Genomic DNA, 13144 nt, shown 5'->3' on the forward strand with positions numbered 1-13144 from the left:
GTTATTTACTGTAGTTTGGCATCGTTTCACAAGTGTGCACAATTTTAAAGCATGACAGGTTCGGTATCTATTTACTCGGTATGGCATCATCCTTTATGTTGTACCAAAAAATTGGGATTATATTGTGTTTGGATTCACTAAATCTCATTAAAGTGTATTTTTCCCAAAAAGTTGTACTTGATAAACTGCTGCACAAATCTTGTGCAACATAAATTAGAACAACCATTTTATTCTCCAGGGTCTCTGCCTAAACAAAATATATAATGTTTGGGGGTTCTAAGTAATTTTCTATGTGTGAGAGAAATGTCAGAACTGGCTCAGACTGGAACTAGGTAAGTGTTAGGATGTCCTTTATTATTAGGGACTTTATTATTAGGGACTTATTGCATCACAGAGCAGTTAGGAGAACTGCAGGGTTTACAGTTGTTCCTCAGCATCAAGAGCTCTGCAGCAAAAAAGATCAGCTCCAAGCTAACAGCCCTAAGAACTAATGAATGGCACTGACAGCTATGTGCAAACAGACTTGTCTTTTGTTTTGTTAAACTGCAAGCATGCTTAATGGCTTGTCCTATTTGGAAGAGAGCTTCCTATAAGTATTGTTTTTCACCAGGGAGGTGATGTGCCTAGGATGACTGTGGTTTCATGTAACTTTGGGCATGGTTTGGCAGAGTGTGGCTGTGTTTGGAGAAATTAATCCCAATAGGTCACACCACCCAAAACTGGTATCTTAGTTTTCAGAAGATACTGGCAAGTTGAAACACCCATTAATTTAAAGCTGAACACTAGCCAGATGTAAAAGACCCAAAATGAATACTGCTTTGTGATCATTAATACATCAATAAATGTATTTTTAAAGTGCTACTAAACCCAGTAAAATCAGTCTGTATATGCAGTAAGCCTTGCCTGATATACTCACTGTGAAACCTAAGGAGTTAAACCTCTGAACTGTGAAAAAATGCTTTTTGATCCTGACTTCTCTGATCCTGCCCTTCTTCCAGTGCCCCCTTTTATCTCCCAAAAAGACATATCCTGTGGAGACACTCTGCACATGCTCGGTGTTTTATTGCTACAGAGGTCTTTTTTTTCATGTGAGAGTGCATATGATCAGCACAGGGCCAATCAGCACTGTCCAGACAGAGGTCAGGGGTTCCTCCTAGAACAGAAAGAAAACTCCTACAAGCTTTAACCAGTGCTCTGCTGGACACTGATAGAAGTCACAAGACTGCTCTAACTGCTGATAAGAAAAGTTATTTAGCAGTTTATATTTACTAAAATAATTGCATTTCCACGTTCTGTGTACTGTGGGAGGCCAGATATAGTGAATGCAGGGGCCTGGGTTAAGTAACACTTTAAGGCTGAACTCCAAAAAATGATCTGTATTACATTCTTAGATTGCCTTGGTTTGGCACAATGTAAATATGCATATTTCATACCTGATGGATCACCAGGGAAGCTGAAAATCACTGTAGTAGCTGGCAGTGTAGCCAGTGTAGCACTGTAGTAGTACTGCAGTGATAGCCTTCCTGCTTGGGTTCTGTGTAACCAGGGATATCTGGAGCTGTGAACGTGTCTTTCTCTCTTCCCCTCTGTGCACCAACCACAGAAGTTAGCTTGCTTAACACTGCCATCATTCTTAGAACACCTCGTAACTTTTTTTAATGAATACAGGCATGCTGTGATTGGAGGAGGTGGAGAGGAAGGGATGAGGACCAAGGACAAGTAGCCAACTGGAATATAATACTAGTCCACAAATGCTATCTAATGGGGTAGTCTATCTGGCAAAGATTTGAGTTGCCAGACACCCGGTGCATAATTTGTAGTTTCAACACTTGTCCAATTAAAAAGGTAAGGCGCTAATACATACATGCAGCAGTTTCTAATTCTCTGCTTTTATAGCTGCAATTTTGGGCTATTTGACAGGCAAGGCTTCAGCACTTCTTGACAGTGTCAAAGCTTGCACTCTTCCCTATTCTTGCCTTCTACACATTCCTTTTGGTTAGTAATGCTGCCCATTATGATGATGGGCCAATAGCAGTGTGTGGAGTAGCAAGCTAAGACATTACCCAGAGGTGTCAGAAAATTTGACTGTGAAAATGCCTAGGGAATCAGGTGATAACCAGGGTATTAGATCTGCTGTAGGTATACTGTATGAAGGCAGATTTATGTGCTTACAATTTACAGTATATCTGTAGCACTTTTTTAAATGTGTCTTTTTAAACTTTATACACTGACATCTCACTCAGCGACGCCTGATCAATGTACTTTTTAAAATACTGACTATTTTGTCTCTTATTTTATTTATTACAGGTACTTATATAGCGCCATCAATTTACGCAGCACTTTACGTGTGTGTGTGTATATATATATATATATATATATATATTACATTCACATTAGTCCCTAACCCTCAAGGTCCCTAACTCACATTTGTACGTAATCCATACTAGGGCCAATTTAGACAGGTACCAGTGAACCTACCAGCATGTCTTTGGAGTGTGGGAGGAAACTGGAGTACCTGGAGGAAACCCATGCAGGCACAGGGAGAACATGCAAATTCCTGGCAGGTGGTGCCATGGTTGGGATTTGAGCCAAGGACCCTAGTACTGCCAGGTGGAAGTGCTAACCATTTAGCCACTGTGTTGCCCTACAGTTCTTCTATTTAATGCATGACCACTTTTGACTTCGATTTCATGCCTTTACCTGTACACATGATAGCAGTCGCCATTGTATCTCTTTTAAAAAGTTTTTCAATAAAATCTATTGAAAGGAAAAAGGGTCTCTTTAAAGTGGAACTTTAGGTTCCACAATGAAAATGGGTGGACAGGCAGGATTTTTAAAGCAGAAGAGGCATACCTTGTCTCTTCTGCATTATAGCTACTTACCTGCCTGTCCACCCCTGCACTGATTCAGACTCAGAAGCCGGCTGCCTGAAGATGTCAGTGGCCAGTGATGATTTACATGTATAGCGCATATAGTGCTAGATTCGAGCTGAGTATAGTTCCGCTTTAAAGTGTTTTTGTTAGTTTGGAATAGAGTGAGAGTTAGACTCTCTGTCAGGGATACTGTATATTGCTGTCTGAGTCCCCATTAGGGAGATTCACCCCTCTGTTTGCACTGGTGACCATTGCTACAGAAAAGGAAAGAGAAAGAAACCCCAAAGTGTTAGTTGTCCCAACCTTCAAATGGGAACCCCTGTTTCTGGGACAATTCTCTAAGAGGAGAGTTCCCCTTACTTTGGGAGATTTCCTCTAATTGTATGTTGCTTCTTTGGGACAGGACCTGCAGGAAAATCTCAGTGATATACAGGCAGTAAAAATAAACTGAGAGGGGCTTTAACCCTTACCTATTCTATCCAAAACTAGAAAAAAGGATACAAGTTTGTATGCATACACTTTAAATGTGAATTTACATTTTTTCCAAATTACATAATTATCTATCTTATTTATGGAAATCTGTTCCATAAAGGACATGGTTCTTATCTTACTTCTATAGTGAAATCAGCTTGTATTATGGCTGACTTTAAAAAAGTTTTTTTTTTCTTTTTTAGGATCTCAGCTCTTTTGCTATGCCCTTTTTGGATGGAGACTTGGAAAGCAATGAAAAAAATGCAAATCGCAAGGTAAGTTCACTATCAGAAAAGTGAAGCTGTAAATGGAAATCATAATGCCAACTACGCATAACGAGAATATGACATCTTCACTGCATATTGGCCTTTTGTCGCATGTAACTGGGGCACAAAAGATAATATGAAAATTCAGAAATTAATTTTGCTGTATTTCTGCAAATGATTTTTAAATACGTATATATTGTTCCTTGGGGTAAAATTCTGAAGAATACAAGTTACTCTGTAGCTGCATCTTTGGCTATTGTTTTTATTGTTATGAAGGTGGAAACTTAATTTTGTGCATAGACACAGCTCCCACACATAGATCTCCTATACAGACTTCATGATATTTCCAGTATGCTTGCGTTTCATACCATAACTACTGGTCTTGTTTTACTAAAATGGAAAGCATGGTGAATTGTAGTGCAGTTAGTGAAAATAGGTGTAATTCTGCTGACATCCAATCATGCAAGGAACAAGACCACCTTATTAGAATTTCCCTGCTCATGATTAGATAATTTAATTATGCAGGTTTTCTTCACTGCACTGTACTTCTCCTTGCTTCACACTTTAGTATATCTAAATGACTCTACTTAAAGGAGAAGTACAGCCAGGCCAGGCTGTATTTTCCCTGTGGATCACAGGAGTGCAGTTCGTTCCGCACTCCTGTGACCCGGTTTTCAGCTCACAGCATAGCATGTCTCTTCTGCATTAAAAATCCTGCCTGTTAGCCATTTTTAATATTTGTTCCACTTTAACAACGAACTTTAAGTGTTGTATTAGAACAGATGAACTGCTTATTTTTATATAGTTCAAGATATATAATTATTACAAGTCAGTAGTAGTTTGTCACATTCAGCTGGACGTACTGAAATCTTGAAGACATTACAACCCAAAAATTTGCTTAGATTAGCAGAATGTCTGCAACTTGACAGACCGAGTCCACCTAAATTTTACTGAATACTACTAGCTATACCATGACCAGTGGTGTATTTTGGTTTTGTGCTGCCCTAGGCAACAAAAAAAAATCAGAATCAGAGCACCCGGGGGGGAGAGAGTCTGACACAGACCAAAACCACCCCCCCCCCCATGGAGAAAGCCTGACATTGACCAATAACTCACCTGCCCCCCCACCCAAGAGAGCCTTCCACTAACATACAAACCCCCACTCCACCCCTTTCTGGAGAGAGAAAGACACGTTCACAGCTCCAGATATCCCTGGGAACAAGATTCAGGCTCTGCATACACCATCAAGCAGCCTGCAGCCTCTCTCAGATCCCACCTGGTCCCCGTGGTGGATGTGTCCCTTCTACTGGGGGGCAGTGCTGCCCCCCTGAATAATGCCACCCTAGGAAAATGCTTTGTTTGCCTTGTGGTAAATACACCTCTGACCATGACCTGGATAAATGAGAACCTTTTAATAAAAGGCATGTACATTGTGAATCTAGCCTTACTCTGTTACTCTATATTGTTCCTTCATAAGCATTGCAACATTGTAAAAGTAAACCTTGTAACCTTTTCTTTATTTGAAAATTTTAGTAAAACAGTGAAAAGAAAGCATAGTAAATTACATTGCTAAATTTTTGTACCAATGTTTCTGCATATAAGTTAAAAATTGAATTTGGAGTAACTGCATCCCTGCATGTTTGGTACATTTTTCCATCTATTACACAAGTCTACCTTTATTATTACAGTATATTTTCAGTTTACAGGGAATTTTTATTGTGTCCATATAAGTCAATGTAAATGTGAAATCAACTTAAAGTGGTAGTAAAGTGGTAGTAAAGTCAAAAGTTTATCTTTGGCCTACAGGTTAGCTTGTAAAAAGTCTAACCTGTTCAAACCACCTTTCAGATGGTTTGAAACTGTGCCCTTTAGTAGATATGGTCATCAGCTCCAGCCGATGATGTCACTGGCGCATGTGCAGTACTCTCTGCATTCATGGTGTGTTGAGATGGTAACCCTCGTGTGCAGCCTGGCCATTCAAACAGCCAAAGAGCATGAACCCAAAAGGAAGACCAGACAAAGATGGAATCGCTGGGAGCAGTGACAGCTCAGCGCTGAAGAGCTCCGCTTGAAAGGTAAGTCTGTAATAATGTGCTAGTATACAGTGTATACTATAGCGCATTATGGCGTTATTCTGCCAGGGGGCATCTTACATTTTTTTAGACTTTACTACCACTTAAAAGCAACAAAGACATAGCTCATAGCTATGTAAAATCAGCACATCAGCTTTCTACTGTATCTGAGACCCATGTACATGAATCTCAAAAGAATGTATTCAACTGTCAGTTTGATTGTCAGCTTTTGCTGTAAGGTGCACATGAAAGGGCTTTGCACATCAGAAACAATGAAGGCCAAGAAAAAAATACTGCCAGCACATTCAGAAGCAGCAGCTTTTTGGCAGAAAAAATGCCTAACGTGCCTAAATGCGTGTAAACACATCTAAACATGCGTAAGCACTAGGCGTGTCAAGCGAGTGGGCGTTCATTCATTTCAAAGACTGTATCAATAACATTTGCAATTGTAGGCAACTAAACCCTCTGTTGTTAATGTGAATTGTTAGATGGGGTCAATTTGGTTTTTTTTTGCATGTTAGCTGGTAAGTGTGCTGGGAAATTTTGTGCTGCTTGTGATGTGCAAAGCCCTTTCATGTGCACCTTACTGCAAAGACTAGTTATAGATTGTGGTGGTTGCCACTTATCTGTACAGCTTGTCCACTGGATTTGGTGTGGGGACACACTGGTTGCCTTAAGCTGCCATTTTGCTCTTGCTGGGGTACAGTGTGTCCCTGTGCCTCTAAGAAGGAGTTAGCTCCCTCCAGACAAACTTTCCCTTAATTTATCCACTGATATATGTGCTCCAGCTTGGAGACTCTCAAAACTTTAGAGTTAGGATGTAAAGAGGAGCCTTGGCGAGGCAATGCAGCCTTTACATATACTTGCAAATGTGTGCAACTAAACCTTCATGAATAAAGCCATCCATTGTATACAACTGTCATGTGACCTGCTGTGATTGGTCACAGCAGGTCACATGGTACCAGCAACGGGAGCCGGTACTCGGATCTGTCATCGGCCGTGTCCGAGGTGCATGGCCGGTGACAGATCGCACTGCTGCGCCGCTCTGCATTAGCGCAAATGGCGCATGTGCGGGAGCACGCCAAATGGCGTGTACCCGGAACGGAGAGACACTTCTGAAGCCGCCAAACGGCCATTGGCCGGGCGGCTAATGGTTAAGTAACACTTAAAAAAAGGAAAAAAAGAAAAAAAAACTGTAGTCAGTTGCAGCTGTTTTTGCAGATCAAGCAGAGTAAAAAAATATGGAATCACTCAATTCTGAGGAAAATATTATGGAATTTACAGTACACCACTAGTACTTTGTTGCACCACCACTGGCTTCTATAACAGCTTTAATTCTCTGAGGCATGGATTTAACTATCAACAAACTGTATTCTTCATCAATCCGGCTCCAACTTTCTCTTATTGCAGTTGCCAGGTCAGCTTTGCAGTTTGGAGTCTTGTCATGGACCACTTTCTTTTATTTCCAGCATAGAAATTAGATTGAGGTCCAGACTATTTGCAGGCCATGCCATTATGGGGGAGATTTACAAAAACTGGAGCACTCAGAATCTGGTACAGCTACGCATGGTAGCCAATCAGCTTCTAACATCAGCTTGTTCAGTTAAACTTTGGCTATACAACCTGGAAGCTGATTGGTTTCTACGCAGAGCTGCACCAGGTTGTGCACTGTGCAGGTTTAGTAAATAACCCCCTATATGTCTTTCTTGAAGGAAAAATGTTACAGCTTTTACCCTATGGTAAGATGCATTATCATACTGAAAAATCATTCATCATCATCAAACATCTTTTCAATTGATGGAATAAGAAAAGTGTCCAAAATCTCAATATAAACTTGTTCATTTATTGAAGATTTAATGACTGTTATCTCACCCTTACCTTTACCTGACATGCAACCCCATATCATCAATGATTGTGGAAATTTGCATGTCTTCTTCAGGTTTTCTTCATCTTTATTCATTTTACTGGAACGGCACCAAACAAAAATTCCAGCATCATCACCCTGCCCAGTGCAGATTCGTGATTCATCAGTGAATATCACTTTCATCTAGTCATCCACAGTCCATGATTGCTTTTCTTTAGCCCACTGTAACCTTGTTTTTTTCTGTTTAGGTATTAATGATGGTTTTTGTTTGGCTTTTCTGTATGTAAATCCCATTTCCATTAGGCGATGTCTTACAGTTCGGTCACAGACATAAACTCCAGTTTCTGCCCATTTGTTCCTCATTTGTTTTGTTGTGCATTTTCTGTTTTCAAGGCACATTGCTTTAAGTTTTCTATCTTGACCCTTTGATGTCTTCCTTGGTCTACCAGTACACTTCCCTTTTACAACCTTCCCATTTGATTTGTACATAGTCCAGATTTTAGTAACAGCTGACTGGGAACAACCAACATCTTTTGCAACATTCCATGATAATTTACATTCTTGAAGAAGTTTTATAATCCTCTTTTTTTTGTTTCAACTGACTTCTCTCGTGTTGGGGGCATGATTCATGTCAATCAGCTTGGTGCAACAGCCCACCAAGGTGTGCAAGCACTCTTCTTTAACTGCAGTCTAATTAGCAGATGTAATCTAATGCAGATATTGGTTTTAGAACGGCAAAGTATATGGTGATGCCATAATAATTTCCTCAGAATTGAGTGATTCCATATTTTTTTCCTCTGCTTGATCTGCAAAAACAGTTGCAATTGACTACAGTTTTCTTTCTTTTTTATTTTTTTAAGTGTTACTTAAAGCCAGAAGGTTGGAATGTTAAATGAAAATAGTTTTGAGGCATGTCTGTGATTGTTTTTTCTTTTTACACAAACAATTGAATGAATATTTTCCAGAGAATGGTCCATACTTTTTGCCAGGGGTTGTACTTAGTGGTATTACTATTGTTTGTTCCCATTGTTGTCATACCCAAGAAACTCTCAGTTGTGCTCCCTTTCAATGTGTTCATGACAAGGTTGTGAATGTAGAGACTGGGCATGGTGCTGAAAGGACATAAAGATCTCTTCTTCCTATTACCTAGGTGTTGGAAATCTCAGCTCAGTAACATGATACACTTATGCACCACTGCTCTGAAAACATAATAAATTAAAACACAGAAGACCATTTCTTCAGCTGTGTTTTTTTCATTATTATTAAAAGCACATTTGAAATAGAACTAGTGTTCTGTTATGTACAGAATTCACATTAGGTGGCCATGTTTTATTTTCTAATGAAGTCTGTTTTCTGTTACATGCCTTTTAATTTACATTACATAATTAGTGTTATGGCTATTTATATCATCCAATAAATAAGATATTAGACTTTGAAGAGATAAGAACAACTGTTCTGATTTGTTTAAATATCAATTGCAAATAACTTATTTATTAACCAAATACTGTCACTTGTCCTTGCAGACAGAGGAACCCAGCAGTACTGGAAGCCCTTCAAAGAGCTTCTTCCCAAAATCTCTACAAAACCGACCTTCTAGCCCACTGTCAGCCCCCGTAAAATCAAAGTATAGCCCAGGATCCCCAAAGACTGTGTTTCCTTTTCCATACCAAGAGTCACCTCCTCGCTCCCCTCGCCGGATGAGCTTCAGTGGCATATTTAGATCTTCTTCCAAAGATTCTGCATCCTCCAACTCATCTACCTCACCTGGGGGCATCAAATTTTTCACAAGGTCAAGAAAAGGTAGGAAAGAACCACATTTTTAAAGTATCATATATGTCATATCATATAAAAGGAATTTTGCCTCCAAACAGTTTTTAATACTCTTCTCAGGTCCCCCACTGGCACTCCTGGCCCCTCCCTCATGCCGAGTGCCCCCTCAGCTTCCAGTCTAGTGCCTGTTGAGCGGTAGGCAAATAACAACTGCATCCTGTGGCAGTTGGTTCTGGCATACCCCCTCCTGCCCCTCTCAGTAACGGGCCTCTAATGAACTTTGGTAGACAGCAGAGATAAACTGAAGTCAGTAACCCTTTGAGCTGGTCACCAATTGCATAAAAGTGTGCCCATATTTTGGGGTCATCAAAGATCTCTACAAGAAGCTGGAAATTCAATTTATAGGTGTCTGGATGCAGGATCTATGCATAAAAATACCACATTGTTGGCTGTAATAGAGTGCAAAAGATTGCTTCTTTTCCTCTGCAATGTAAAGTTCAACAGTATTTTGACTACTGCACTTCTTGGGTGCCAAAAGCTCGTATCTGGCTATGACTGGATTGTACAAAGGGTTGCCTGTTGTCAGGATGGAGAAATGTTGGACAATGACAATCGTTCTTATTGTGAAGACATGTATATTGAGGCATAGGTATTATGTATAACACTTTATTTCCCACCTTATTTTTGTATGAATTGAATGTATTATCTGTCAATAAATGCAGGTCAATCATGTATAGTGAACTGATATTGTGTGCCTTCATTTTTATGGTGCATTCAGCTCAGAATTGGAAGCCTCAGTGCACCTTATGAATGTCTGCAGTGAACTAATTATTGCATGTGTTTCACTATGTGAATTGGGTATCTCAATATGCCCATGAACAATTTTAAATAATATACCTACAGTTACCTGAATTATGAGGCCAAAATAAATTTCCAGTGTCATGCAATGGGCAGAAGTTCAATGATGTATGACTGTGAGGGTAGATGCAGCAATATGCATGTATGGTCACCAGGTGACTACTTCTAATGCAATTGTGCACAATTTGGCAATCAAGCCAGTGTTTTGTGTTATAGCCAGGTCTCCCTCTTCACTCTCCCAATATTGTCTAAGATATACAACACTCTTTTTGTGATTTACTTTTATGAGTACTTCACTTTTCATAGGCTGTTACCAAAATGTTTGAAATTGTTGTCTCATAGACAAACTGTGGTTTAAGTGTTCAATTTACTTTTGGAAGTTGCATGTTAATTGAAATCTTTACAGTGATATCACATAAAATTGTAACATATTTTGGTGTGCTGATGTGATTGTGCATATATCAGCTTGCATTACAAATGTGAAACTATCTAGCATAGGGTTTCTCAACTAGGGTTCCTCCAGAGTGTACTAAGAGTTCCTTGAGCAGTGATCAATTTCTGCCTCTCAGATAAGTTCCCAATGAAACCATGGATCTTAAGGGGGTAATTCTTCCCACAACCATGTAAGAAGCAGTCTTCCGACTGAGCATCACACTAATGTATCATGAGTTGCAGATACAGTCATTTTTAGCAGGCGTTCCCTAAGACCAGAAAGTTATTTCAAGGGTTCCTCTGAAAAGGTCAAGAAAAGCTGATCTAGTGTATTAGTACATGGGATGCAATTCTGGAGAATTCCAGGGTTGACTTCTATTAAAAGTTCCCATGAGTGGAATATATATATATATATATATATATATATATATATATATATATATATATATTTAAGAATTTGGTTACTTCACTGCATTATGCTAACTGGGGCTTTGCAGCTCATTGTAAATTCATACAAACTCATAAACGCACATTCAAATAATTTTATCAGACTTCAGAGCTACCCTATTGTAGTAATAGGTTTGTATTTACTGTTCAGTAATACACTGCACATGACAAACATTAGAAACAGATGTTTGGGCCCCTTTTTCGTACAGCTACTGTGTACTCAATAAAAAGGAAGCAAGTCAGCTTGTGGATGTTGTGGTCCTGCAGTGCTGACACATGTGGCTTTTGCACGGTCAGCAGCTCTTTCCACGTAACAGTGGTAGAGAACCAAAACAGATAAGTAGAACATAATACCTTTGTCAATGAGAGGCAGGGAAGAATGTCCGAGCAGCACATTCCTGGCCAGCCTATTTATACCGGGAGAATTAAAAGAGCCATTCGTGTACTATGTTCACACGGATGTGTTGTGATGTATAGTTTTACACTTTTCAAAAGAAAAGCTAACTTTAGATTGATCCTTACTGTGATTTTGATGAGCCATGAATATTCTTCTCTCATAACTTTTGATTTTTCCTCTTAGTAAATACGGATGTTTCTCATTGACTCACCACTGACACTGCAGATAGAAAACATTTGTTCTAGAGTACAGCATACAGCAGAGTACATGTTATTCAAACATTAGTCTTGGATTATTTCCCTTCTTAATATACTTAGCTATGGTTTATGCAAAGCAGTTTTCTATACAGTGGATGAATATATGAATATTTCAAGGGATTGTTAGAAAAAGAGATATGCTAAATGAAGTTGGTATGGTGGAAAGTGCTATTTTCAAAGCCAATTTTCTTCCCAGTAATCCCGTGGAACAAAAGTACTGTCATTTTGCTGCTTCTTTTTAACCTAAATACAGCTAATACCTAGCAATAGTCTGTAGTACAAAAATGTGAAATTATTATTATTATACAGGATTTATATAGCGCCAACAGTTTGCGCAGCTCTTTACAAAATAAAGGTAGACATTACAGTAACAATACATTTTGGTAAAAGAGAAAACAAAGGGCCCTGCTCATTAGAGCTTACAATTTAAAAATGTCTCAATATGTGTGCTACTGTTGATACATTTAGAAAACTTAAAGTATTTGTGAATGCTTTACCTCTGTGTAATGTGACCTTTTAGGCCCCTTTCAGACCAGCCTTCCGATCAGGTCTGCCTGTCAGTTTTGCAGGTGGACCTGACCAAAAGGTCAATTCATCCCTATGGACAGGTGGATGTAAATGGACTTGTGTCCTTTTAAACCTGCCTACCTCTGGGTCCAATCAGGCCCACTAAAAAAGCGGGAGAGAACTCCATCCTCTTCCGTTTAAACGGAGCAGATTGGAGGTAGCTAGGTGTAAAAAGACAGCAGAGTCTGTTTATTCCCAGCTCCCCATAAAGCAGAGTGGGCTCTGTCCTTGTCCGCTCTGCAGAAACTGTGTGGACATGGACGTGTCATCCACCCACGCTGCTCTGATCAGCAGGGGATCAGTTCACAGATCCCCTGCTGATCGGAACAGAATCTGGATCCTTAAGGAAAGAAAATCCAAAAATAAATCCATTGCCCTTAGTGGTTGTTATTAAAAAAATGGCATTATGTGAGACAAAGGTACCCATTGGCTGAGCCTGACTTGTCAATCAAACCATCTGACCTGCAATGTATGGCTTTTAATTGAAACACATAGAAAACTTTGGAGTGTAGCATGTTCTAGAGATAATACAATGGTCCAAATTTGCATGATTGATTGCTACTACACTGCTTATGTAACAGTTGGTAGGAACTAACCATGGACAATTTTAGTTGTAGCAAAAAATCGCTCTTGTGCACCCAGTGGTTGTGAAGGCTGAAGGATTTTTTAACTTCTATACATGAAGATGAAAAAACCTTCTTTGTACAGTAGGTTCACTCTTCACCCTACATGTGAAGTTCCACTTTCCTGACTCCTTCCCCTCTCCCCCTTCCTCTACCCACTTGACTGCAAATCATGTACATGTACGTCATTTGGCGTTATGGGATGATGCTGTTTTTTAGAGCCAATGGTTGGCTCTCTTGTAATAGG

The 13144-nt window shown here is 39.5% G+C and overlaps 1 protein-coding gene across 3 annotated transcripts in view; it reads left to right on the forward strand.

The window, feature by feature from the left end:
- PRKAG2 (protein kinase AMP-activated non-catalytic subunit gamma 2) overlaps positions 1 to 13144 on the forward strand; it is a 431449-nt gene that overhangs the window by 141679 nt on the left and 276626 nt on the right. For all 3 annotated transcript variants that reach the window (XM_089673113.1, XM_089673115.1, XM_089673114.1), the window contains exons 2-3: positions 3548 to 3619; positions 9070 to 9346. In XM_089673113.1, the coding sequence (XP_089529239.1) occupies positions 3548 to 3619; positions 9070 to 9346 (349 nt within the window). The remainder of the gene's footprint in view (positions 1 to 3547; positions 3620 to 9069; positions 9347 to 13144) is intronic.

This window comes from Staurois parvus, unplaced genomic scaffold (assembly GCF_062004578.1).
Source record: "Staurois parvus isolate SC_StPar_1 unplaced genomic scaffold, SC_StPar_1.0 ptg000136l, whole genome shotgun sequence".
NCBI classification, from domain to species: Eukaryota; Metazoa; Chordata; class Amphibia; order Anura; family Ranidae; genus Staurois; species Staurois parvus.